This window comes from Lethenteron reissneri, chromosome 24 (assembly GCF_015708825.2).
Source record: "Lethenteron reissneri isolate LAM-NWPU_2019-01 chromosome 24, ASM1570882v1, whole genome shotgun sequence".
NCBI classification, from domain to species: domain Eukaryota; kingdom Metazoa; phylum Chordata; class Hyperoartia; order Petromyzontiformes; family Petromyzontidae; genus Lethenteron; species Lethenteron reissneri.
In genome coordinates, this window is record NC_083802.1 from 18,626,389 (window position 1) to 18,651,508 (window position 25,120).

The following is a 25,120-nucleotide window of genomic DNA, read 5'->3' on the forward strand; positions in this document are numbered from 1 at the left end:
GGGGGGGGGGGGTGGCGGGGTGGAGGGAGACGGGGGGGGGTGGTAGAAGTGGCGGTGTCCTTTAAAAGCGCTACCCGCCAGCCGCGGGGAGAGACGCAGCAGACAGCGACCACCAGCACCACCAGCAGCGTGGGGGGCTCCTGCCGTGGAACGCCAACCACGCAGCAGGGCGCGGCGTCTCCGTCTCTGCCTCTCTCGCGGGCCCACTGGGGGCGTTGAGTAACGATCGTGGAAGCGTGTGAGTCGGTAGCACGCTCAATACGATTACATTTTTTAAATAACAACAACAGCAATAACATTGACTGTTAAAATAATACAGATTCAGGATGTGATTGGTTTTCTCCCGTCACTGAAGGTTTAAAACATTTTTGACGTTTCGGGCAACGGGCCCTTTTTAAGGAAGATCGTGGTTCGGAAATTAGAACGTCTGAATAAATGAAATTGATTGATAGGTGCGACTATGCGTTTGCACCTTAACATCGACCACTAAATCGTAAGGCTCAATCACATACCTTCTATTAATTAGGGATTCTAATAAGACAAGCAGGCACCATGAATATCTCGACAGAAAATCTGGCAGTCGGAGCGATGTTGGCCATTCACACGTGCACGGCTCATTTACCTGCGCTACCCCTTCCGGACCAGAGGGCTGCTAGCAATTGCCCCGGGGCCATGGTCAATTGCCCTAGGGGCAGGGGGACGACACGATCCGGCGAGCCGGCGAGAAAAAATGATGGAGAAGAGGCGGAGGGTGGTGGTGGTGAGGAGGAGGACGCTGCCGATGATGATGAAGGCCAAGAGAAATGGAAGGAGCGCGTGTACTGGTGCCTAGTCACTGCGTTCACAGCACCCATGTACTCGGTCGTCTCGTCCCTGCTCACTCGCTCCGAGTTGACCGTGAGGGGTGAGCCCAGGGGACGACGTCAGGGCCACGCGCCCCTTCTCAAGGTGAGGGTTGCGGTGCCAGTCGTCGTCACCAGCATTGGCATCATCATCGTGAGCATCTGCGTCAATAGCTCAATCAATAACAGCCGTTTCATAAAGTTTCACTATCATCAGCAGCAGTAGCTTCATCAACATAATCATCTGTATTAGCAGCAGCAGCTTCATGATCGTTAGCATCGCCATTCGTATCGGCGGCATAATCACCAGAAGACGTGGATGCATCGAACTGCGGTTGTATCAATGTCGACATGATCAGGCGTAGATATGTGGATGACACATTGGTGGTCTGGCCACACGGCTAAGATAACGCATTTTTACATAATCTCAACTGAAAGCTGACAGAACTCTATCATTTATGAATATTCTGCTCAGACGAGGTCGAAATGGTAGAATGACATAAAACGTTTACCGAAAGAAAACGCACACTGACGCCTATCAGAATGCAGAGCCACACCATCACCCCGCACAGAAGTTCGCTCTCATCAAGATGCTCATTCATCGGGCTAAGAAAGTGTCAGATGGTGATAGTCTGAGAAGTTAAATTAAACATGTTGAAGAAGCGCTGCAAATGAACGGTAACAATGATGCACAAATCAACAGGGCATGGCATGCCAAAAGAAAATCAAATAACATGAGCATTGAAACTGCCCAAGTAATTAAAACTATTAAAATACCGTGCATTGCGGGAGTAACTGATAAACTATACAGATGCTTGGAAAACAAAACATCCGAGTCAGATTTGGCACGGTACATAAAATACAGAAATTAATATCTGGTACAAAATATGTATTACCAAAGCTATCGAGGTGTGTACAGGATTAATTGCACTTGTGGAAAATTATATGTTGGGCAAACAGGACGAATTATCAGCACGAGACTAAAAGAACACCAAATAAATATTATCCATAATAGAGTTTTTTGGGGGTTTGATCACATAAATAAAAGTGTCGTTAAAACCCGCCACCACTCGACACAGCCAACTAGTGAGGGTTGTCGCGTAAACAGAACGTGCCAATTCGTCACTTGTACAGCACACCGGTGTGTTGGAGAGCCAAGCCACAACATTTACAATCTGAGTACGACGTTTCGCCAGTAATTACAACTAGCTTCATCAGGCGACAGCCAGATTTGTGGAGAAGTCCACCTGTTTCGTTCCTTATATAGTGGGCGGGGGGGGATTACTGAGGCAACGTACACTATGCATGTGCATTATGCAGGCCCTTTAAACTTGTCCTTCATGTCTATTGTGTTTATTAAAATACGGCTATTTGATTAAGCTTGTTGTAATAACTGGTGAAACGTCGTACTCAGATTGTAAATGTTGTGGCTTGGCTCTCCAACACACCGGTGTGCTGTACTAGTAACGAATTGGCCACGTTCTGTTTACGTGACAACCCTTACTAATTGGTTGTGTCGGGTGGTGGCGGGTTTAACGACACATTTTATTATTTACACGATTAACCCAAAAAACCTCTTATGGATAATCAGCAACATCATCAGGAGCAACATGAGCAGTGCCATCAACAACAGTTTCCTCAACAACGGTGGTTCCATCAGGATCGGCATCATCAGCAGCAGCAGCCGCATCAACATCATAACAAAAGCAGCAAAAAAACATCATATGCCTCACCATAATCAGCTGCGTCATCATCATGTTGTATCCTAACCCTTCTTCCATAATTGAGATTAATAATATTTGATGATTTTTATATATTATCTTTTTATTTGTTTTTTTTAATGATTGAAACACACCAAGCGCAGCAAACTGCAAAACACCAGGTGTTGTTAAGTAATGAACCGGAGGAGGGCTAGGATGGCAGAATTTTCAACCTTGCTTCAAGGAAAGATAAGGCCTGATGAACGGGCACATGTCACCCGTGCAAGGGCAGAGACAGTGGGAGTGTCAGCCAGACATAGTTAAGGCAAAAGCCCAACCATCCTGCATGGTTTTAAAGTAACGTCAAAATTCGAAATTCAACAACAGAGTAGGCTAAATTATCGATCCTCGCGCTCGCTCAAATTGGAGACCAGGCTGCGAGCTACATCAATGAACCATTGCCCATTTGCTAATCCAATACTGAATGTTAATATTACTGAAGTCAAAACGAATTCTATGACCTCAGCACATGGGCAAATAATAGGGCAGTGTCGACTCAAAGGCAATGGAAGAAAACAGAGGCGCCTTTGTCTAAATCACAACCACAGAAAGCCAGGAATCATCACTGATTGTGTGTTCAGGAATTCCGAGCTAGTTAGAACACGTGCACAGGGGGGGAGCTGATGTAAACAACCCTGCGCGTCTGGATGTGAGGGGGCCTTTGACCTGAAAGTAAGAATAACACTCCCAGAGCAGAAGGTTGGATGACCACAGTGAGACGAGAATAAGAGTGGTGTATATCTCTCAAGGAGGCAGACCCAGCTGAACAACAAGGCTGCGGGGTCACCAGAAGTTCGCATTCGCCTAGTTAAGACAAAAAGCTCAATTATTCTGTATTGCTATTAAAGTAACGTTAAAGTCGGAATTTAACAACAGGGTAGGCTAAAGTTATCGATATTCACACCCACTCCAATTAAACCAGGCCACAAGTTACGCCTACTGAACCATCACCATTATTAAGTCAATATGAAATGTTATTTCCATACTTCAATACTTTCTATACAATTCGACCCGAAGCATATGACAATCAGAACCTTCCTAAGTCAAAATTGAATCGCACCCAGACAGGAGCGAATAGTCAATATAAGGTTGAAGAGGGAAGGAAATCAAGAGCACGGCGAACTGCAAACGTAAGCAAAAAGCCGGGAACAACACCAGCCCAGCAACAGCGAGTGGGGCTTCGACAGGCCATAAAGTAGAATAATAACTCCCGGGGTCAGGGGACACAAGAAGAAGCAGGCAGACAAAAACCAGAACTGACTCCAAGGTTCAACCGCCCTCACCTACTCAGGGGTGACGGAAATTAATGAGGCCTTGAATTAACGGCAGGCAACAACAACGGCGAGCAGAGATAGGGTGGGGCAAAGACTGCGGGCTATGGAATGCAACTTCGTGTCAGTAAAGCCCTGACAAACAAGTTAAGTTAAAGACATCACAATACATAATATCGCACATAACATCAATGTTAACGCTATTCACCGTAAACTATATTCCGCTTATATAACCATCCAGGCACCAAGGAATACGAATTCCTAGGATCAAGAAACTTACCCCTTAACCTAAGATATCGGAAATAAATTAATAGTAATAAGTATATGCATGAAAGACAAAAGTAAAACTTATGGAAAAGCCAGGATAACGGGATGAATCACCACCAGGTCGAATATAAATACATAATAAAAAAAAAAACAATGTTAAACCCAGGGTCGGAGAGAAAGGGAGATCCCGGCCGTCTTTGTATCCCCGCAGCGCGGGATAGGAGTGTGTGTACGCTCGGGGAAACACCTACACTTGGGTCGGGAACCACGATGGGAAACGACAGACCTTAGGTTACATACAGAATCATAACTGTGAAATAGTAAGGGACAAATGTTAACTTAAAACTTTTAACCATTTCTTTGTGCGCCGGGTCGGAGAGAGTGTTGCCCCTCCCCCCAGGTTGTGCAACACGAACAAAGACGCCTATGAGACGATTTGTAACGTCTGTGTTTTGGGTTCATGAAGAAGGCCAGACAAGAGATAAATTGCACCCAGACAGAGAGACGACTTCGAGACAATTTGTAACATCTGGTTGTTTGCTCGTGGGTTTTATGGAGGGAGTTGACAACGGAATATACCGTCAGTGATGCACACAAGGACATACGGACACACACATGGACACACCTGCCTACGGACAGATCCTGACACAGCAAAAATCGGAAGCCCCGCCTTGTGGGCGGGATCCAGGGGGATTTTTCAGCATAAAGGAACGGATCCTGAACATTGGAAACCAGTGCGACGGGAGGGTCCACTCAGAAGCTCGACCGGGAGGGTCGACTCAGCAGGAGTGCGACGGGAGGGTCCACTCAGAAGCTCGACCGGGAGGGTCGACTCAGGAACGAGTGCGACCAGAGCGGGTCCACTCAGGAGTGCGACCAGAGAGTCGACTCAGGAGCGAGGGCGACCAGCGGGTCGACCCAGGAGCGAGCTCGACCGGGAGGGTCGACTCAGGAGCGAGCTGCGACCAGCGGGTCGGCTCGACTCATCTTCAGCTCGTCAATCTCTGCTGCCGACGGGGGTCTCCGCTGCCGCCGGTGGTGAGCGTCGCGACTTGGCGACGATCCAGCGCTGCACGCTACGAGCGAGTTGTGGGCGCCACCTACCGACCGGGTTCCGAACTGCGACAGCGTATCAACAGCCATCCGAGCCAATTCACCACGGTGACAGGGGAGCGCCTGATACGTATGACGCGCACCGCCCCCTCACCACACGACCACCAGGCGTCTGTTTGACATAAAGAATCGACTCCGAACACTGACTATTCAAGACAACTCTTACCACTCAAACACACTCGAACCCATAAGTCATCCGTGGCTGGGAAGGCATCACAACGAGACCGAGTGGTGGCCATCCGTCGTTTATAAGAGTATTCTTAATTTTTATCTTTAATATTTAGTGGGCTGTACTCTTAATCGCATAAATTCCCAACAGATCCATCAATACGAACTGATTCTTGGCACCTCCTTCCGCCGAGCCACGCTCACGTGGGGAGTGGTGGCCCACCGGATCCTTATCAGGTGATCTGGTCCCCAATTAGTAAACTTGGTATAAGATAACGATCTTCGGAAAAGGAGCACCGTCGCAGGCCCTTACTCCGAGCCGTTCTGAGATAACCTGCCGATGTATCTGTTGAGATTGGTGCCTTTAAGAATAGTAACTGTTTTGATTGTGTTTTTTTTTATCGCCGTATAATCTTTCAAGTATCTTTCAGTCATAATCGCCGCACGTACTCGCATCCTCTACAGAATATTCAACTGTTCCGTGACCCAAGGTGCTAACAACGTGATAAGGGTTGCGTATGATCAATAAGGAGTGCGGTACTGCGTGAACAATATTGAGTATAATCATTCATTAACGTTAAGGTTTTCTTAGCATAGTATTTGCATGTTTTAACGACTCTCTCTCTCACTAACAACCATCGCGTTATGCGGGATCCATGTGCCGTTGTCAAAGTGAAATCAGACAATCGTTGATGATACTGTATTGATGCCGTATTGACGTTCAGGGATTGAGAGTTCGCATACTATATCATAGTTAAGGTTGAATTAGTAATAAATTGATCAATACAGAAGTGGTTGTGTGATTCTTTCCTGAAATCTATGCATAAGATCTGCTTCTGCGTTGAGATTTGAACTTGGTGACCTTAATAAACACACTAATACATACTCAGTAAATGTTAAAGCGATAACGGGGTGAACCGGGGTCTGGTTATCATAACGACTTGCGCTATCATAATTACACCCACTCGCATAATTAATACGATTACCTCTCGAATTGGCATAATTAAAATGTGCGTAATTACATAAATTAACATATTTCCGGATAATTACACATTTGGCCAAATTTCATTTAATTATTATTATTTCCACTGAATATTCATAACCCACATATACAACATAATAATTTCACCCACGCACGCATACAGCATAACAAATTTTCATAACCAACATATACAACATAATGGGGGCTCGTCTTCCGGGATCTCTCGCAGACAGTTTGTGCATGAATTCAGGAACGAATCACTGATGTGTTAATCAAAGTGTTGTGAACTAACGTTGCCTTGTGATTGTAAACGGGGGTATACAAACAAAACGCGCTCTGAAGGGAAATACCAGAGTAGCAGAGTATAACAAAGACAGCTGGGCTGAGATTATTTGCTCGAGTTGAACTGACGCATCCTGTGATACAATTGTTTATATGCACTCTGAAAAGAAATATTAAGGTAACTCTTGCCATACTTAAGATGCTAGGATTAAGAATAATATTTGAATGGGTTATGGGATACGGGGAGCTCGTATTTAAACGTACCGACCAATCTGTTACAAAGCAGTACAGTCAGAGAGACATATGGGAAGGGAGCTGTATCGATAACACGAACACACCTTGGGGGAAACTAATTGACTGGATAAAAAGTAACGAAGGCAAACACGATGCAAAAACTGCAGAGAAGGCAGGACAGGACTCATACCTTCTCACACAGGCATACAGACAGGGATTGTGGAATGAAGGAAATTTTGGAAATGAAACGGGAGAGAAATCGTCTCTAATAAACGACGAGAAATGTCCTCACACCCTCGAGAGGGAGGAGAAATCAAAGCTCGCGACACCAGCGAAACTCACAGACGTTGAGCCACAGAATAAATATGGAAGTAACATCAAATCACTCTCTTGGGTACGTGGACAGAGTCCAGGGATTGATCGCACAAAAGTTAAAGTAAAATCGCCAGGACATGGTACACTAAGGGCAGAGGCAAAAACTGAAGGGAAATGGCAACACGAGCGACACGGCCCTGGGCGCGCACACAGAAAATGCACACCACTTAAACACAAGAGACACAGCACAGACCAAAGTGACAGATTGCCTGATGATAACTTGTTTGATGATGACGCTGTCAGCAATCAACTTTCGGAATACCTGTTCACCAGTAAAACCCTTAAGTTGATGGACAAGGCTCTAGTCAGAATTCCCGATTTTGACCCCCACAATAAGACTATGGATATCCACACACATATCGCGACAGTGGAAGAGGAGGCAATGATTAGAGGGCTGAGGAGACGGGATGAAAAAGCGAGTTTGTTGAAACGGACCTTACATAAAGAATCTATTCCATGGGTAAAGTCACTACCACACAAGGTTAGAAATGATTTTAAACAATTGAGCCTGGCAGTGATTCGGAAGTTTGGAGAATATTCGACACTCACTGAGGGGTTTTATGCTGTAAAATCGATGACCCAGGGCATGGACCAAGATCCACGTGACTACCTCGTCCAATTTAAAAGAGCGTATTACGCAGGCGATGTGAATCAATACCACGAAGGGGATAAAATGTTCAAAATTATGTTTTTTGAATCCTTAAGCCCAGAGATTACAGAAAGGGTGAGAATGGTTTTGAATCCAGAAACCGCATCCTTACGCCGCATAGAGAGCAAGGCGTACATGGCATGGTTATACAGAGCTAAGAATCATAATTCGGATCCAGAACACAGGGAGAGGGATGAGGAACCCAGCCTCTCAGAGAGGAATAAAAATCACCGAGCAGTCCCACCATGCAGAGAGCAGCAGAAACGCACGCACACATGGCAAAATAACCCAGAGAGAGGTTGGCACGAGAATGAGAGCGGCACAAAGCCGAACATTCAGGAGAATCGCAGGAGGGGGAGGTTCAGAATAGAACCATACCAACACCCCATGCCCCGACATGCGCAAGGTCAAGATTACCCACAGGGATGGCGAAGTAACAATCCAGGAAAAATTTGGCACCCAAATGGGAAAAACACTGGGCCAAGGGTGCAGGAGAATCGTAGGAGGGGGAGGTTCAGAACAGAACCATATCAACACCCCATCCCACGACACACGCAAGGTTCAAATTACGCACAGAGATGGGAAGATAACCACCTAGCGGGAAGGTGTTACACATACCGCGGAGGTATGGATGCGAACATTCACGAGAATCGCAGGATGGGAGGTCAAACACAATCGATACAATTCCGACCAATTCCTCCACCGGCTATACCAGGAGGGAATAGAGGAATAACACAGAATACGGTCCAAATACGTGATGAACCATCCACAGTGATTGAGAGCGGGCAGCCCATACGCGCCACACCCGCCGAGGTGTTAAACCCGGCGCTCAATGTGAAATACAGGCAGGCTGCAAGTGACAGGGCGGGCAAAAACGTGGACAGTGCTCCCGTAAATGACGCGCGGATCGAATACAAGGACAGGGTTGCATTGAAGCGTGATCGGACAGTACAAAAACAGACAGCAGGGACACGCCCTGAGGAGCGCAGGCATGAGCCTTTGAATGGAAAATATCCAAGGGAAACCAAAAATTATGTGGATCGGAGTGCTAAAATGGAGACGAATGTCCATGACGTATCGGGAATGGTGTTGAAATCCAACACACTAGTAAAAACAAAGAGGGCAACATTACGAGGGACAGAATTAAATCGACACACGGACTCGGCAAATGTGCATGTAATCGCAGAGAGAGCGAATGCCTCGAACCAAGGGTCAAAGTGGGTCGTGTGCGCGAATTCTGGTTATGTGCAGCACAATTTTTCACCACACACTCCCACGACACAGAGAGTCAGAGAGGAAACTACAAAAACGAACCCGAAAACCGTGATCGAATTATCGAAGTGATAAGTGGTGAACGAGGCAACATGAGGAAGGTAACGCATAAATGCGTTCGAAACCGCTACCTAGCGTTTCCCAGGATTTAACAAAAACAAAAATGAATATTCGTCGGAGTCATGATGTATCAGAACCGATGTAACGCAATATCGATGTTTAACGCTTGTTTAATTTTCTTTGCTCAATTCAAATATAACCATGTTAAGTTGTGACACGTACGCACGCGTTGTGAGGAATAGCAGCAAAACTTGAGGACAATCGATGGTTCATGATGGAAGAAGGGTATACATATTTTTTAAAAATAACCCGTGGCCATTTGACCACTGGTCATTTTTAAAAGGGCGGTATGTTGTATCCTAACCCTTCTTCCATAATTGAGATTAATAATATTTGATGATTTTTATATATTATCTTTTTATTTGTTTTTTTTAATGATTGAAACACACCAAGCGCAGCAAACTGCAAAACACCAGGTGTTGTTAAGTAATGAACCGGAGGAGGGCTAGGATGGCAGAATTTGCAACCTTGCTTCAAGGAAAGATAAGGCCTGATGAACGGGCACATGTCACCCGTGCAAGGGCAGAGACAGTGGGAGTGTCAGCCAGACATAGTTAAGGCAAAAAGCCCAACCATCCTGCATGGTTTTAAAGTAACGTCAAAATTCGAAATTTAACAACAGGGTAGGCTAAAGTTATCGATATTCACACCCACTCCAATTAAACCAGGCCACAAGTTACGCCTACTGAACCATCACCATTATTAAGTCAATATGAAATGTTATTTCCATACTTCAATACTTTCTATACAATTCGACCCGAAGCATATGACAATCAGAACCTTCCTAAGTCAAAATTGAATCGCACCCAGACAGGAGCGAATAGTCAATATAAGGTTGAAGAGGGAAGGAAATCAAGAGCACGGCGAACTGCAAACGTAAGCAAAAAGCCGGGAACAACACCAGCCCAGCAACAGCGAGTGGGGCTTCGACAGGCCATAAAGTAGAATAATAACTCCCGGGGTCAGGGGACACAAGAAGAAGCAGGCAGACAAAAACCAGAACTGACTCCAAGGTTCAACCGCCCTCACCTACTCAGGGGTGACGGAAATTAATGAGGCCTTGAATTAACGGCAGGCAACAACAACGGCGAGCAGAGATAGGGTGGGGCAAAGACTGCGGGCTATGGAATGCAACTTCGTGTCAGTAAAGCCCTGACAAACAAGTTAAGTTAAAGACATCACAATACATAATATCGCACATAACATCAATGTTAACGCTATTCACCGTAAACTATATTCCGCTTATATAACCATCCAGGCACCAAGGAATACGAATTCCTAGGATCAAGAAACTTACCCCTTAACCTAAGATATCGGAAATAAATTAATAGTAATAAGTATATGCATGAAAGACAAAAGTAAAACTTATGGAAAAGCCAGGATAACGGGATGAATCACCACCAGGTCGAATATAAATACATAATAAAAAAAAAAACAATGTTAAACCCAGGGTCGGAGAGAAAGGGAGATCCCGGCCGTCTTTGTATCCCCGCAGCGCGGGATAGGAGTGTGTGTACGCTCGGGGAAACACCTACACTTGGGTCGGGAACCACGATGGGAAACGACAGACCTTAGGTTACATACAGAATCATAACTGTGAAATAGTAAGGGACAAATGTTAACTTAAAACTTTTAACCATTTCTTTGTGCGCCGGGTCGGAGAGAGTGTTGCCCCTCCCCCCAGGTTGTGCAACACGAACAAAGACGCCTATGAGACGATTTGTAACGTCTGTGTTTTGGGTTCATGAAGAAGGCCAGACAAGAGATAAATTGCACCCAGACAGAGAGACGACTTCGAGACAATTTGTAACATCTGGTTGTTTGCTCGTGGGTTTTATGGAGGGAGTTGACAACGGAATATACCGTCAGTGATGCACACAAGGACATACGGACACACACATGGACACACCTGCCTACGGACAGATCCTGACACAGCAAAAATCGGAAGCCCCGCCTTGTGGGCGGGATCCAGGGGGATTTTTCAGCATAAAGGAACGGATCCTGAACATTGGAAACCAGTGCGACGGGAGGGTCCACTCAGAAGCTCGACCGAGAGGGTCGACTCAGCAGGAGTGCGACGGGAGGGTCCACTCAGAAGCTCGACCGGGAGGGTCGACTCAGGAACGAGTGCGACCAGAGCGGGTCCACTCAGGAGTGCGACCAGAGAGTCGACTCAGGAGCGAGGGCGACCAGCGGGTCGACCCAGGAGCGAGCTCGACCGGGAGGGTCGACTCAGGAGCGAGCTGCGACCAGCGGGTCGGCTCGACTCATCTTCAGCTCGTCAATCTCTGCTGCCGACGGGGGTCTCCGCTGCCGCCGGTGGTGAGCGTCGCGACTTGGCGACGATCCAGCGCTGCACGCTACGAGCGAGTTGTGGGCGCCACCTACCGACCGGGTTCCGAACTGCGACAGCGTATCAACAGCCATCCGAGCCAATTCACCACGGTGACAGGGGAGCGCCTGATACGTATGACGCGCACCGCCCCCTCACCACACGACCACCAGGCGTCTGTTTGACATAAAGAATCGACTCCGAACACTGACTATTCAAGACAACTCTTACCACTCAAACACACTCGAACCCATAAGTCATCCGTGGCTGGGAAGGCATCACAACGAGACCGAGTGGTGGCCATCCGTCGTTTATAAGAGTATTCTTAATTTTTATCTTTAATATTTAGTGGGCTGTACTCTTAATCGCATAAATTCCCAACAGATCCATCAATACGAACTGATTCTTGGCACCTCCTTCCGCCGAGCCACGCTCACGTGGGGAGTGGTGGCCCACCGGATCCTTATCAGGTGATCTGGTCCCCAATTAGTAAACTTGGTATAAGATAACGATCTTCGGAAAAGGAGCACCGTCGCAGGCCCTTACTCCGAGCCGTTCTGAGATAACCTGCCGATGTATCTGTTGAGATTGGTGCCTTTAAGAATAGTAACTGTTTTGATTGTGTTTTTTTTTATCGCCGTATAATCTTTCAAGTATCTTTCAGTCATAATCGCCGCACGTACTCGCATCCTCTACAGAATATTCAACTGTTCCGTGACCCAAGGTGCTAACAACGTGATAAGGGTTGCGTATGATCAATAAGGAGTGCGGTACTGCGTGAACAATATTGAGTATAATCATTCATTAACGTTAAGGTTTTCTTAGCATAGTATTTGCATGTTTTAACGACTCTCTCTCTCACTAACAACCATCGCGTTATGCGGGATCCATGTGCCGTTGTCAAAGTGAAATCAGACAATCGTTGATGATACTGTATTGATGCCGTATTGACGTTCAGGGATTGAGAGTTCGCATACTATATCATAGTTAAGGTTGAATTAGTAATAAATTGATCAATACAGAAGTGGTTGTGTGATTCTTTCCTGAAATCTATGCATAAGATCTGCTTCTGCGTTGAGATTTGAACTTGGTGACCTTAATAAACACACTAATACATACTCAGTAAATGTTAAAGCGATAACGGGGTGAACCGGGGTCTGGTTATCATAACGACTTGCGCTATCATAATTACACCCACTCGCATAATTAATACGATTACCTCTCGAATTGGCATAATTAAAATGTGCGTAATTACATAAATTAACATATTTCCGGATAATTACACATTTGGCCAAATTTCATTTAATTATTATTATTTCCACTGAATATTCATAACCCACATATACAACATAATAATTTCACCCACGCACGCATACAGCATAACAAATTTTCATAACCAACATATACAACAATCACCCACACCATCAATAGATGCGTCGTGATCAATTTCCACAGAAATAGCACCATCAGTAGCAGCAGCACAACGGCTGTTGCATCATCAATAACTTCATCACCACCAACAAGAACAACATCACCTGACCTATTTCTTCTAGAAGGCCGCGACGCTGCAAGATGGGTTATTTAAGAAGACGCTCTTTTTTACGTGGAAGACATATGTTAACGAAGGTGGACGGGCCGTGTTGTCTCTCCTCGGGGCAAAGGGTCGCTATAATAACAACATTGACGGAACGATCGTCCTCCACAAATAAAGACTCATCATCATCATCAACAACACGCAGTGCTGCAGCAGTGGAGGGCTGTGCATGTCCATGTTCACGGTCATCATGCACCCGCACGCGTGGAGCCTCGTGGGTTTGTTTAGTTTACGGTTTGTGCAATGACGATGATGATGATGATGATACCCTTGGCTCAGATTAGATGTGTGACACGGTCGCCATCACGATCGATGGGAATGAACTGCAGGATAAGTTGGGACAACTCAGTTCGAGAGAAGGCTGCCAGGGTTAGGTTCAGGATAAATAATATATAAAAAAAATACAAAGGTAATGTTTAAGAAGTCGGCTAACCAACCGGACATAAGTCTCGAGTTGATTTCGTCTGGCCAGATCAGAACTCAAGAGACCCAGGATGAGTTTATGTGACCTGGTTTATCAACATTACAAAAGTATTTTTATTTATTTAAATGAAGTTACAGCAATTAAACGTGTTAAAATCATAGCGATAGCAGCTGTGGCACCACATGAGAAATGGAGAATATTCCGCGAACATAAATCATACATTCCCTGCAACGTAAGTCAGCTCGGGCAGATTATGTTTAGACTGACCGTGGCGCAACTACAAACTGAAGTTAAGGAAACGTTCAACAGATATCGTGTGACGACTGTACTAATGTGTACACAGACGGGGATATGCGAATCACATGGCGACATCGGGTTGGCGTGACACCGCTGGGAACACACGGTGCGGACTGTGTGTGTGCTGCCTGGGACGGCAATTGAATGCGAACCGGGGTCAAAGCGACGAGATAAAGAGGATGGACAAAAGCGGGGTGGGAACAGCGCTTATCTGAACCCACTGAACTTGATGGTGAGGGTCAGCGATGTGGCCTAGAAGAAGCCAGTGGTGTCGTCAGTGCGTGGCGCTTGCTTTCTTGCGACCACGCGTTGATCATTGGTAACGTGGGGCCATGACGGAGAAGTTACGGAACAAAACCGACAGAGTGCGCAGAGAATCACGGGGAGATGCACGCTCGGGATTACCTCGGGAGACCCAGGCGGGTTAGAGGACACACGCAGGATCATGGCATCATGCGAACTGTTTACAATAATAACAACACAATGTAACACGATTTTTGTTCCTGGGTAGTAAGTGTTGTTCCGTTATTGCTTATGCCTCAAAAGTATAGAAAATTTGCTATTATTACCCACAAACTTTGCTTTTGTGACCAGGACAGTGGTATTTTGAAACTTACCTATTTTCAATGAGAAAACGGGCGAATTAGTGTCTTTTCGTTCACAAAGTCAGGAAAAAACAACATATTAATCAAAAATAACATGTATTTATACTAAAGTCATACAAACATGACAACAAAAGATTTAGACACCAAGGCGCACTACCACAGGCGGGACTGGCCACAGCGGACCGAGTTCTCTGTGGGGAGGAACCACGTCAAGTGGGAGCCACTGGTGGACCCCCGGAAGGTGCTGATGCCACCACTGCACATCAAATTGGGCCTTATGAAACAATTTGTCAGAGCTGTAGATAAGGAGTCTGCAGCCTTCAAGTCATAGCCATTTTCTGTCCTTTTGAGGCATAAGCAATTTGGAAATAGGGGCCGTCCATAAATGACGTCACGCACCTAGGGGGGGAGGTCAGACATTTGTGACGATGTGTGACGATGGGGGGGGGGAGGGGGGTTTGAGAAATGTGACATCACATCAAAATGCGCAACTTTAAATAAATGTAGACAACACGTTCTACTTAAGTAAATATACTTTTTAATAAATGTGTTCTCCTATAACATCAGAGTGCAGCGCCACATTAAATACGCACTACAATGACAATAGTTTAAAGCGATTTGAAGCATGTTTTATTTTGGGGGGGGGGGGCAGAGCTTTGTAACGTAATATGTGACGCCGTGTGACGAAGAGGGGGGGTAAAAAATCGTCCGAAATGGACGGCCCCATAACACTTCCCAGGAAAAAAAATTGTTACACTGTAATCATTGACACGTAAAATCCAACTTTCACAAAAAGTCTCAAGGCGCCGTAAGAAGAGTTCGTGGGGCTTGGGCCGACACGTCACTAAACTATTTCATTTTACCAGCTCAAGCCCACCGAGTCCTTGGCTGTTTTTTAGAGGAAAACTGGTCACACGTGATAGCTTATATAAGTAGATTTATATAGATAGATAGATGGGAATGTATAGTTGCAGCCAAATAATCTAAGCAGGCGTGTCTAACTGTGGAGGGCAAAACCCGAGGAATCCGGAGGAAAATCCACAGGACCACCACGGCGAGAGAGAGAGAACACGCGAACTCCAAATATACAACAACAGACATCGCCAGGGTCCGGGATCGAACCCACGCGAGAGAGATAACATCTCCTCGCCACCGCGGTGTGTCACGAGCATAGATGGTCAGGAATAAAAATGAAGTGGTAGCCAAGGAATGAGATTTCTGGCCTCCTCCTCCTGCTTGTTGTTGGGTCCAGCAGCTTCCACGAGGCATCACGGAAGCGTCGCCCCTGGCTCTTGTCCAGCTCACGGCTGCCAGGCAGCGGCCACCCACTGCTGCTACGGTGGTGGTGGCGGTGGTGGTGGCGGTGGCGGTGAAGTAATTGATCCATATTTATTTTTGGAAGAAAAGCAATCCCCAACACGTCACGTGTCATTAACACGTGTTGGGCACCAGCCCTTCTTCATAGCACACACAATGACCACCGTCGAAATGTTTGTAATCTTACAAAAAGTATTGTTTGCACGTGCCAATGTATCGCTCAAATGCTGTCGATTACATTCACAAGGAATGATGATGTTAATGACGTTGTGGGCCACGTGCCCCCCCCCCCCCTTTGACGTCACAGAGGCTGGAGGTGGCGATTGTCACGGACTTCGCCAACTCCGTGCAAAGGATGCGCACGCGGGTATTGGGGGGCTCGATGCGCGAGATGGGGGGCCCTCGAGAAGAGGGGGGCCGAGCGATAGATGCCGGTAGATCGAAACCAGGAGCGGGAATGGGAGCGGAGCAGGCGGCTGGGTCGAGGGTGCGACCAGGACCACAGCGCCCTGAACACCCCCAACACCCTGAACACACACCACCAAACACACCTGCACACCCTGAACACACACCCCCACACACACCCCCACACCCTGAACACACACCACCACACACACCCCCAGACCCTGAACACACACTCCCACACACACCCCCACACCCTGAACACACATCCCCACACACACCCCCACACCTTGAACACACACCCCCACACATACCTCCACACCCTGAACACACACTCCCACACACACACCCTGAACACACACCCCCATACCCTGAACACACACCCCCACACACACCCCCACACACACCACCACACATGGAACACACGCCCCCACACACACCCCCACACACACCCCCACAACCTGAACACGCACCCCTGCACACTAAACACACTCCCGCACACCCTGAACACTGTCACCCACAACACACACCGCCGCAGATCAAACACACACCCCCACGCCCCATACGCACACCAGCACACCACGCAGCCGCACACCCCGAACACACAGGCAGTGGCGACACGCAGCAGAACGATGACGAGGCGGTTGAGGTGCACGTGGCGTCACTCGTCACACGGCATGACGACGGTCAAGCGCGGCGAGCTGACACGAGGCAGGACGAGGTGGCCTCATCACGACGGGGAGAAGGAGGAGGAGGAAGAGGAGACCAAGACGGATCTTCCCGGGAAGGAGTGAAGCGAAACCTAAAGAGGCAGCCTCTCTCAGCGAAGAGGTATCCCACTTCCTCTTCCATGTCGTCATCATCATCATCAGCCTCGTGCAGAGTGTTGCAACCACCAAGCTGCGATGGGTCGGCGATGGTCTGCGATGAGTCCGCCGTTGATTGTAGCGATTCCCTGATGGTTGTGAACGATCACGCAAAGGTGCATGACGATTCTGGAGAGGTCTGCAATGGGTGTGCGATGGTCTCCGATGATTCCGTCGGCAATCGCCGAGACTCCCTGGAGGCCGTCAAATCAAAGGTCCCACATATCGAGGAGGTGCCGGGGCAGGAGAGCAACGTGGAGCTACAGTCAGGATCAGGGCTTGGCCTGGAGCGGGAGCGAGGAGGACCTGGGATGGAGCTGGAGGGAAAGCCTGGATTAGAGGTGGAGCAAAAACCTGAGCTGGAGGTGGAGCAAAGAACGAGGATGGACCTTGAGAAAAAATCTGAGGTGGAGTTAGAGACAAAATCTCGGATGAAAGTTGGGCAAATACCTGGGATGGAGTTGCTGCAAAAACCGGTATTGGATCTGAAGCAAAAACATGAGATGGAGGTGGAGCAAATACCTCAAGCAGAGTTGGAGAAAAAATCTGGGAGAAGGTTGGAGAAGGAACCTGGAATGGAGCTGGACCAAAGACCCGAGATGGAGCTGGGTCGAGGAGGACTGGACCTTGAGCTGGAGCGAGGAAACCCTGGGCTGGAGCCAAACTCTAACAACCTCCACCCCGCGGCGCTAATCCCAGCGGTCACCGGTGAGAGTGGAGCGATGCACGCAGGGTGCGGATGGATCATGATGATGATGGATGTTGTGGCTGTGGTGGTGGTGGTGATAATTTAGGATGTGATAATTGAAGCTGGTAGAAGTAAAACATAGCGATAACTTAATGGCTCTTCTTCATAGCGGAGCAATCTATTTTGCGAATGATGGGTGATGATGGATTGATTTCAGTAACGGGAACGGTGAGAATGATAATAACGACGACGACGACGATGATCGTACGATGACCACGATGATGATGATGACGACGATGACGAATCGGCTTCTCAAACTCAACTCCAGGCTCGTGGGAAATCGCGGAGCTCAGGGAGCTCGTGTTCGGGCCGCAGTACCTGAACCAGGAGCCGAGCCCAGATGCGAACCGCAATCCGAGCCCACTCCCGATCTCCCGTGGCGGCACCACCACCACCACCGGGGCCCTCCCCGCGCGGCGCCCTCCGGCCGTGCCCGTCGCGCGCTGGGGGCCGGCGGTGCCCGGCCGGGTCGAGTGCGACGCGGCGGCGATGGGCGAGGGGATGAGACGCAGGGCCCACCGCGCCGTCGTCGTCGAGGGGATGTGCCCGCCGTTCGGGGTGGGCGCCGCGTGCGTCGTCAAGGTGCACAGCGCCCTGGGGGAGGGCGGCCAGCCTGGCCCGCAGCTGGTGGAGAGCAACCGCAGGTTGGCGGTGCAGGTGAGAGCGGCAGGGTTCAGGCTTGCGCCGTATCATCAGCAGCAGCAGCAGCATCAGCAGCAGCATCGTCGTCGTGTGTTTGTTGAACTTCTTTCGCAGCGTGCGTAACCAGCCGTGCTGAATCGGAGGTGCGGGAGAAGGGCACGGGCGGTCGCAGCAGCAGCATCGTCGTCGGATTAATATCGGCCTGTTCTGTGTGATGCAGAGGCGCCAAAAATGTCCCTTGCACCCAAATTCAGTCGACTGGCAACCCCGAAAATATTTAGTGAGCAATTCAGCCCGCATCTTCATTGTAATTATCATCAGCAAGCAGCAGCAGCCATGTTCAATCCACTGCTGGTTGAAGGCCTCCCTTTAGTGCAGGTTGTTGAAGCTGGGTGGCCCAGGACGAGCTCCAATCCCTGGGCTAAGTTCCCGTTGATCACTCACCTCTGATATTAGCCGTGGCCAGGAATCGCCGCTTCACCCATACGCATCATTATCTGTGCTTGTAGGATATGCGGTGTCTCTACGTGTGTGTATTACATGTGTATGTGAGCTGTGTGTGGGCCTCCCCTGGGTCGACTCAACCTTAAATAGGTACCCTTGATGCGGTGTGTAAACATCAGAAATGGGGAGACAAAGGTGGCCGGGCCTGGTGTTGGCCACATCACCCCCCTGTGTCGTCCCGGCCTGAACAGGTGCTGGCTAACAACACTTGCCCCAACAGCCTGCTAAAGGCTACACGGGGGGCCTTTGTCTTGTGTGTGTGTGTGTGCGGGCAGGAGTGCTGGGTGCAGGGAGCCGCGCGTCAGCTGTGCCGACGCTTCGCCTCAGAGGCTTCGGCGCTGCCCGGGTTCGGCTCCACTCCCGAGTGAGCGTCGCCACCTCTCATCTGCCTCCTCATCTGCCTCCTCATCCATCCCTCATCCACGAGGAAACCAACCGACCACCACTGCTCTACAATAAATCTTCTTCTCCACTTATCGCCTCCTGTCTCTCTCCTTTCACGAGGTTCATCCTCAATCTCCCCGTACCCCAGCACCACCACCACCCCCCCGTCTCCCTCTCCCCTTACTCCAGCACCCCCCTGTCTCTCTCCCCCTGCCCCCCCCTTGCCGCAGGGTCATCCCGCTGTACCTGCTGACGCGTCCCGGCCGCCCCGCCGCGCACGCCACTGTGGAGGTGCAGCTGCCGGGCCGCTTCGCGAAGTACTCCCCGCGCGACGGGAGGGAGCTCAGCGCCGGCGCTGCGGGCGGGACCCCGAGCGAGGCCGGCATGAAGTGCGTCGCCTTCCAGCACTGGGTGTTCGTGCGCTCCGGTGGCCGCCTCCTCGTCACCGACCTGCAGGGTGATTGCGGAGCGAGGAAGAGCGAACGATGCACGTGACGCCGGCGGCGCCGATAGCAGCGGCAGCGGCTCGGCACGATCGTCGATAGCACCGCGTGGCCTTGAGAAGGGAAATTGTGCTACAGGGTGTTGGAAAAAGATGGACCCGGTTTGAAATCGCTATATCTCTGCAAGCTCGAACCGCCCATGAATGAAACTCTTACCACTTGAAAGGGCGGGGCATAGAGAGGGCGGGGCATAGAGTTTCAAATGATGACCGCGAGATGCCTCTCCCAGCGCACAAACAGCCCCTAGCCTCAATCATTCGCAAGACGGCGACCCCGCAACACACAAGGGGCGTTTTGCGTTCTGCAGTTCAGCAAGACTGAATCCGTTATTGCGGTGCAGCGTGCGTTTCAATGGCGTTTAGGCATTGATCCGCCAATGTCAAAGAGCATGGTGGCACAAAAGACCGTGTTTTTGTGCCACCATTAGCGACTAATCTGGATGAACTCAAAAACAGAATCACGGCAGCGGTGACTTCAGTGGAAGAAGCCACTTTGAGAGGCGTTTGGGACGAATTCAACTATCGTCTCGATGTTGTCCGTACAGCAGGTGGAGGGCACATAGAGCATTTATAAAATGGTCAGTAAAACTTGATAACTCATTAAACCGTTCGTAACTTTTTGTGTAATTGTAACATGTTGCCTTCGTGAAATATACCGCTTTGAAATTGGGTCCATCTTTGTGAAACACCCTGTATAATGGGGCGAAGTCTCGGGCGATGGCCCCTTTCTTCGTCGCGACTGGAGAGAAAGGGATGACCCGATAAGTCGCCACTGTTCCAGATTGTTTCCCTTTGAATGCCCCACGGTGGTTGTTGGTTATTGACGACAGCGTCACGCTGTTGTGTTGCTTGTGCTTAATGCACCGCCGCTGCCAAAACAGTTGTCGACAAGTAGTAGTAATAGGTGTTTACCCTTTCAACTGGTACACAAACTGACACCTTTATACAAGGCATCATGTTTGCAATAACCACAACACAAGCAGTCAAAATGCAAACAAAAAGAAACAACTCTGATAATGATAATGATATGCACTGTCCTTGAAGTTGATTGGTCCACACCCGAGACAGCTTTTCTTAGAGCATAGTCTCCATTGGTGTTGGTCCAGATGACGCCAAAAGGCGTGCAACTCAAAAACAGCGCACTAGTTGTCGACAAATAACGCGAACCAAAAAGCAACGCAGGGGCGAGCAATATAATGATGAATAACAATAATCATAAATAAGGAGAAGAGGAACAGCAGCAGCAGCGTGTAGTAGGGAGATGGAGCGAGTTGGTCTGGGGTAGCGGGCAACCTCGTCGAGTGGGACGACCACGCTGCCACCTGCCGCGAGTCGCAGGTGGCAGCGTGGCGGTGGCGCGACGGCTGTGGAGTGGATGCCAGAGAAGGGGGCCCAGCTGGGCACGTTTGGACAAGGCGAAGAGAGAGAGGGGGGGGGGATCTGCGTGCCTACATAGTACCTAGCTGATCCATGCCCACTTAGTACGTGGCTGAGCCTTGCCCGGTGGGTACCCGTGGCACGCTGGGTACCCGTGGCCCGGTGGGTACCCGTGGCACGGTGGGTACCCGTGGCACGGTGGGTACCCGTGGCACGCTGTTCGCTTGTCCTGCCCGTTGTGGCCGCTGGAGTCGAGCCGCGGCCACGGGCAGCAGGGGGCGCTGGTTCGCCCACCGAGCGCCTCGTTGTTGATGCTCTGTTGCGTCTGTGGGTAGTGTTAGTCTATGGGCAGTACGTATGTTCAACTTCGTTCGCACCGTACGTAACCCACCGTGCTAATCGTCGAAGGTGCAGTGTTGAGTTTATGGGCAGTGCTGAGTCTATGGGCAGTGCTGAGTCTATGGGCAGTGTTGAGTGGATAGGTAGTGTTAGCCTATGGGCAGTATGTTGAACTTCGTTCGCACCGTACGTAGCCAACCGTGCTAATTGTTTGGTGTTCCCCTCTCGCGCTGTCAAAACCCCCTCCGTGACGTCGCCTCGCCGGTTCTCACCTCGTCGCTCTGCCCGCCTCTGTGTCCGCTGGACTTTTTAGGAGTGGGTCTGCATCTCACAGACGTCGGGATCGCCACCAGAGATAAGGAGTGAGACCGCTTTCTTCTGCACGCGCTCACACGCGCACACGCATTCACGCAAAGACTATTGAGAAAAAACACACAAAGTGTAGCCCACACGGGGTATGGGGCACTCAAGGGTGATGTGGCCAGTAACCACGCCCAGCCGTTTTTGTATCCCCAGTGTTAACGTTTTCTCACGGTGCCAGGTGCTATTTTATAAGGACGAATCGACCTCGGGGAAACCCAGGACCGGTTCGGATATTGAACTCAGGTCGCCGGCTTCGTAGCCCAGTGCGCGAACCGCTACGCCACCGCTCCACCCTCACGCTCCAACACATACGTGCACACGCATATCACCCGTGCCACCTCTACTGCCTGTTCCACCTTTACCACACAAATAATCCGTGCCACCCGTGCCACCTTATAACCCGTGCCACCCGTGCCACCCGTGCCAGCTGTATAACCCGTGCCACCTGTGCCACCTGTGCCACCTGTGCCACCCGTGCCAGCTGTATAACCCGTGCCACATGTGCCCGCCACGCCGTTTTTTAGGTTCCAGGGCGTCCGTGGGAACTTCCCTTCGTCGGCGCTCGCCCAGTTCGTCGCGCTGCACGAGTGCAGCCCCCACTGCGCCCTGCTGGGCCTGGGGCCCCTGCGCCGCGCCTCCAGGGCGCCCCCCCTCCGCACGCCGCCGGCGGCCAGGCTCGCCGCGGCCGGGACCCGCGCCAAGGGACGCGGGGCCAGGTTCTGGCCCCTGCCCCTCAAGGTCACCACCCTCCGACGGATGAGCGAGCCGTGACCCGCGGCTTCTCCCGCTCCGCTGGTTCCCAGATCCCAACACTGGGTTAAACAACATGCGCAGTGTCGTTCTCTTCTAGCATGTGCACCTTTAGCATGTGCACCTTTAGCATGTGCACCTTTAGCATGTGCACCTGTTGTTCTCTTTTAGCTCCTCCCCCCTCCTCCCCCCCCCTTAACTTGTATTTAAGAACTTGTATCTTGGAATCTTTGCCTCACTTGATACAGTAAATCTAGCTGTGACGGTCCCACCTGATGACGGAGACTTGTGTTGCCTCCGAAACGTCGTGATTTATTATTTTATTTTATTTCTATTATTACTTTTATTAATTTTAATTTTATTTTTTACCTACGTGACTTTACCGAAAAAAACTAAGAGTATTAATCCTTGCAGTCACGAAAGCTTCAAATCTAGAATCCCAGATCCCTCGCTACCCCCCCCCCCGCCCCCCTGTAACGACCGATCGAATGAATGGGGGTCCTTGCGTTGTCTCCGATTAACATCGAATGAATGACCGCAGGCGCGGCGTGGAGAGCGACCATCTCGTGCACGTCCAGCTGCTCGCAGCCCGTGTCGGTGTCGTGACGCCGAATTGACAATGACAGACGGTGGCATCGACACGAGGGCTTGTGTTTAACGGTCACAGAAAAGACTCGCATGCAAAATGTCTCGTGTGCATTTATTTTTTATATGATTTCATTGTTTATCCCAGTGACGTCATTCCATTGTGTTTCGTGTATGTGCTGTGCCTGGCAAAGATTGTGGTAATCTGTGTTGGCGGGATGAAGGCTACACCCGAGGACATTTGTCTTTGCCATCACGTGAACTGATGAAATACAAGCGTGTTATTTGTACATGACAATAAATTAATACGTAACACGTTAAATTCAAGTAGAACACATTCCTGCGAAGGGAGCTGGTAGGAACGTTGGGTTGCTCGGTCAATGGTCAGGGTCAACGGCGGCGTGGTGTATTCCGCAAATATGCCCGACTGTGAGGGCGAGCACAATTCGGCGTGAGTAGGTTAAACGTTGAGTTTTATAAGGGCACCACTGGGTGACCAGCCCCTCCCCACCCAGCCCCCACCCAGCCCCTCCCCACCCAGCTCCTCCCCACCCTCCCCACCCAGCCTCTCCCCACCCTCCCCACCCTCCCCTCCCCACCCATCCCCTCCCCACCCTCCCCTCTCCACCCAGCCCCTCCCCACCCAGCTCCTCCCCACCCAGCCCTTCTCCACCCTCCCCTCTCCACCCAGCCCCACCCCTTCCATTTTTGGATGCACGACGGACGGACGGACACAATAATCCCCTGTAGGCTGGTGTAACCAGGAGGTTCCTACCAGTAAAAGTTACTCTTTGCTCTGAAGCCGACCTCGCAGTGAGATTGCTACCTTGCAATAGGTCGGTGCTGTTGAAGGCCACTTGCTCCATAAACTCGGTAACTCGAGTTCGATTCCCGACCACGGCTCCCATGAGTGGCGAGTGATACCCAAACCGGGTCCTGGGGCCCCGCCTTCACCAACCACTCAATGACCAGCGCGGTGAAGTATGGCTTAACGTCCACCAATGCTCGAAGTGACGTTTGGATACCTTCATCCAGCAGTGGATTGACAAAGGGGCTGCGAATTCGGGCTGCAGCGACTGTCGAGTTGATAACAAAAAAATGAAGCGAATGTTTGTGTTGAGACAAATCCATCGCAATTAACAAGAAGGAGGTCCTCTTATTAACTCGGGAAGGCTTCGACCGAGTCTCGAGACTCATCGCCAAGAGTATTCCTGCTGTCTGGAGGTGTTTGGCCAATCCCGTGCGAAGCGCTGTGCCCGTAACAGGAGGGAATCGCGAACCCGGAGACAACCCGACTCGCTTCCTAGGGGACACCCCCCCACCCCCATCAACCTCCACCCCCTCAACCCCCAGCCCCCCATAAATGGGTCTCCAACCTCTAACGTGGCAGCCCTGCCACCACCTCGTGGCCTCTTCGCTTCCCGGCACGATCTGGGGTCGTCTGGCGCTCCACCTACAGCCCCATTCGCGACGGCCCCGTTCGCGACGGCCACCTCGCTCGGATCGCCGGCCCCTCTGCTGACAGGGCTGGGCTGGGGGCGGGGGGTCCGGGGGGTGAGGGTGGGGAGACGATGGGGGGTGGGGGGTGATCGCCTATTGCACAGATAACAAAGATGTGGAATCTCCGTGCGATCGCTCAGAGCCCCTCCGTGCCGAACACGGAGAGGCCCCGGGGCGGAGCGCCGTCTACGCAGCGGGCAAAGTCCGCCCCAGGTGGGGGGACACGCGGCCCGCACGCCGCTCCTCTCGCAGCC

At 50.2% G+C, this 25,120-nt stretch overlaps 1 protein-coding gene across 1 annotated transcript; it reads left to right on the plus strand.

The window, feature by feature from the left end:
• The first annotated feature begins 108 nt into the window (after positions 1–108).
• On the plus strand, positions 109–23,762 carry LOC133346725 (uncharacterized). The gene is made up of 7 exons (XM_061558540.1): positions 109–948; positions 16,212–17,880; positions 18,189–18,577; positions 19,342–19,430; positions 19,681–19,907; positions 21,982–22,030; positions 22,556–23,762. The coding sequence occupies exons 1-7, from the start codon at positions 553–555 to the stop codon at positions 22,800–22,802; spliced, it is 3,066 nt and encodes a 1,021-aa protein (XP_061414524.1). The 5' UTR covers positions 109–552; the 3' UTR covers positions 22,803–23,762.
• The last annotated feature ends 1,358 nt before the right edge of the window (positions 23,763–25,120 follow it).

Bases quoted from the DNA above. Each gene is read 5' to 3' on its own strand.
- LOC133346725 (XM_061558540.1), top strand. From the start codon at position 553: ATGAATATCTCGACAGAAAATCTGGCAGTCGGAGCGATGTTGGCCATT. The intron at 949-16,211 runs GTGAGGGTTGCG...TTGACGTCACAG, and splicing joins GCCACGCGCCCCTTCTCAAG to AGGCTGGAGGTGGCGATTGT. The intron at 18,578-19,341 runs GTGAGAGCGGCA...GTGTGCGGGCAG, and splicing joins ACCGCAGGTTGGCGGTGCAG to GAGTGCTGGGTGCAGGGAGC.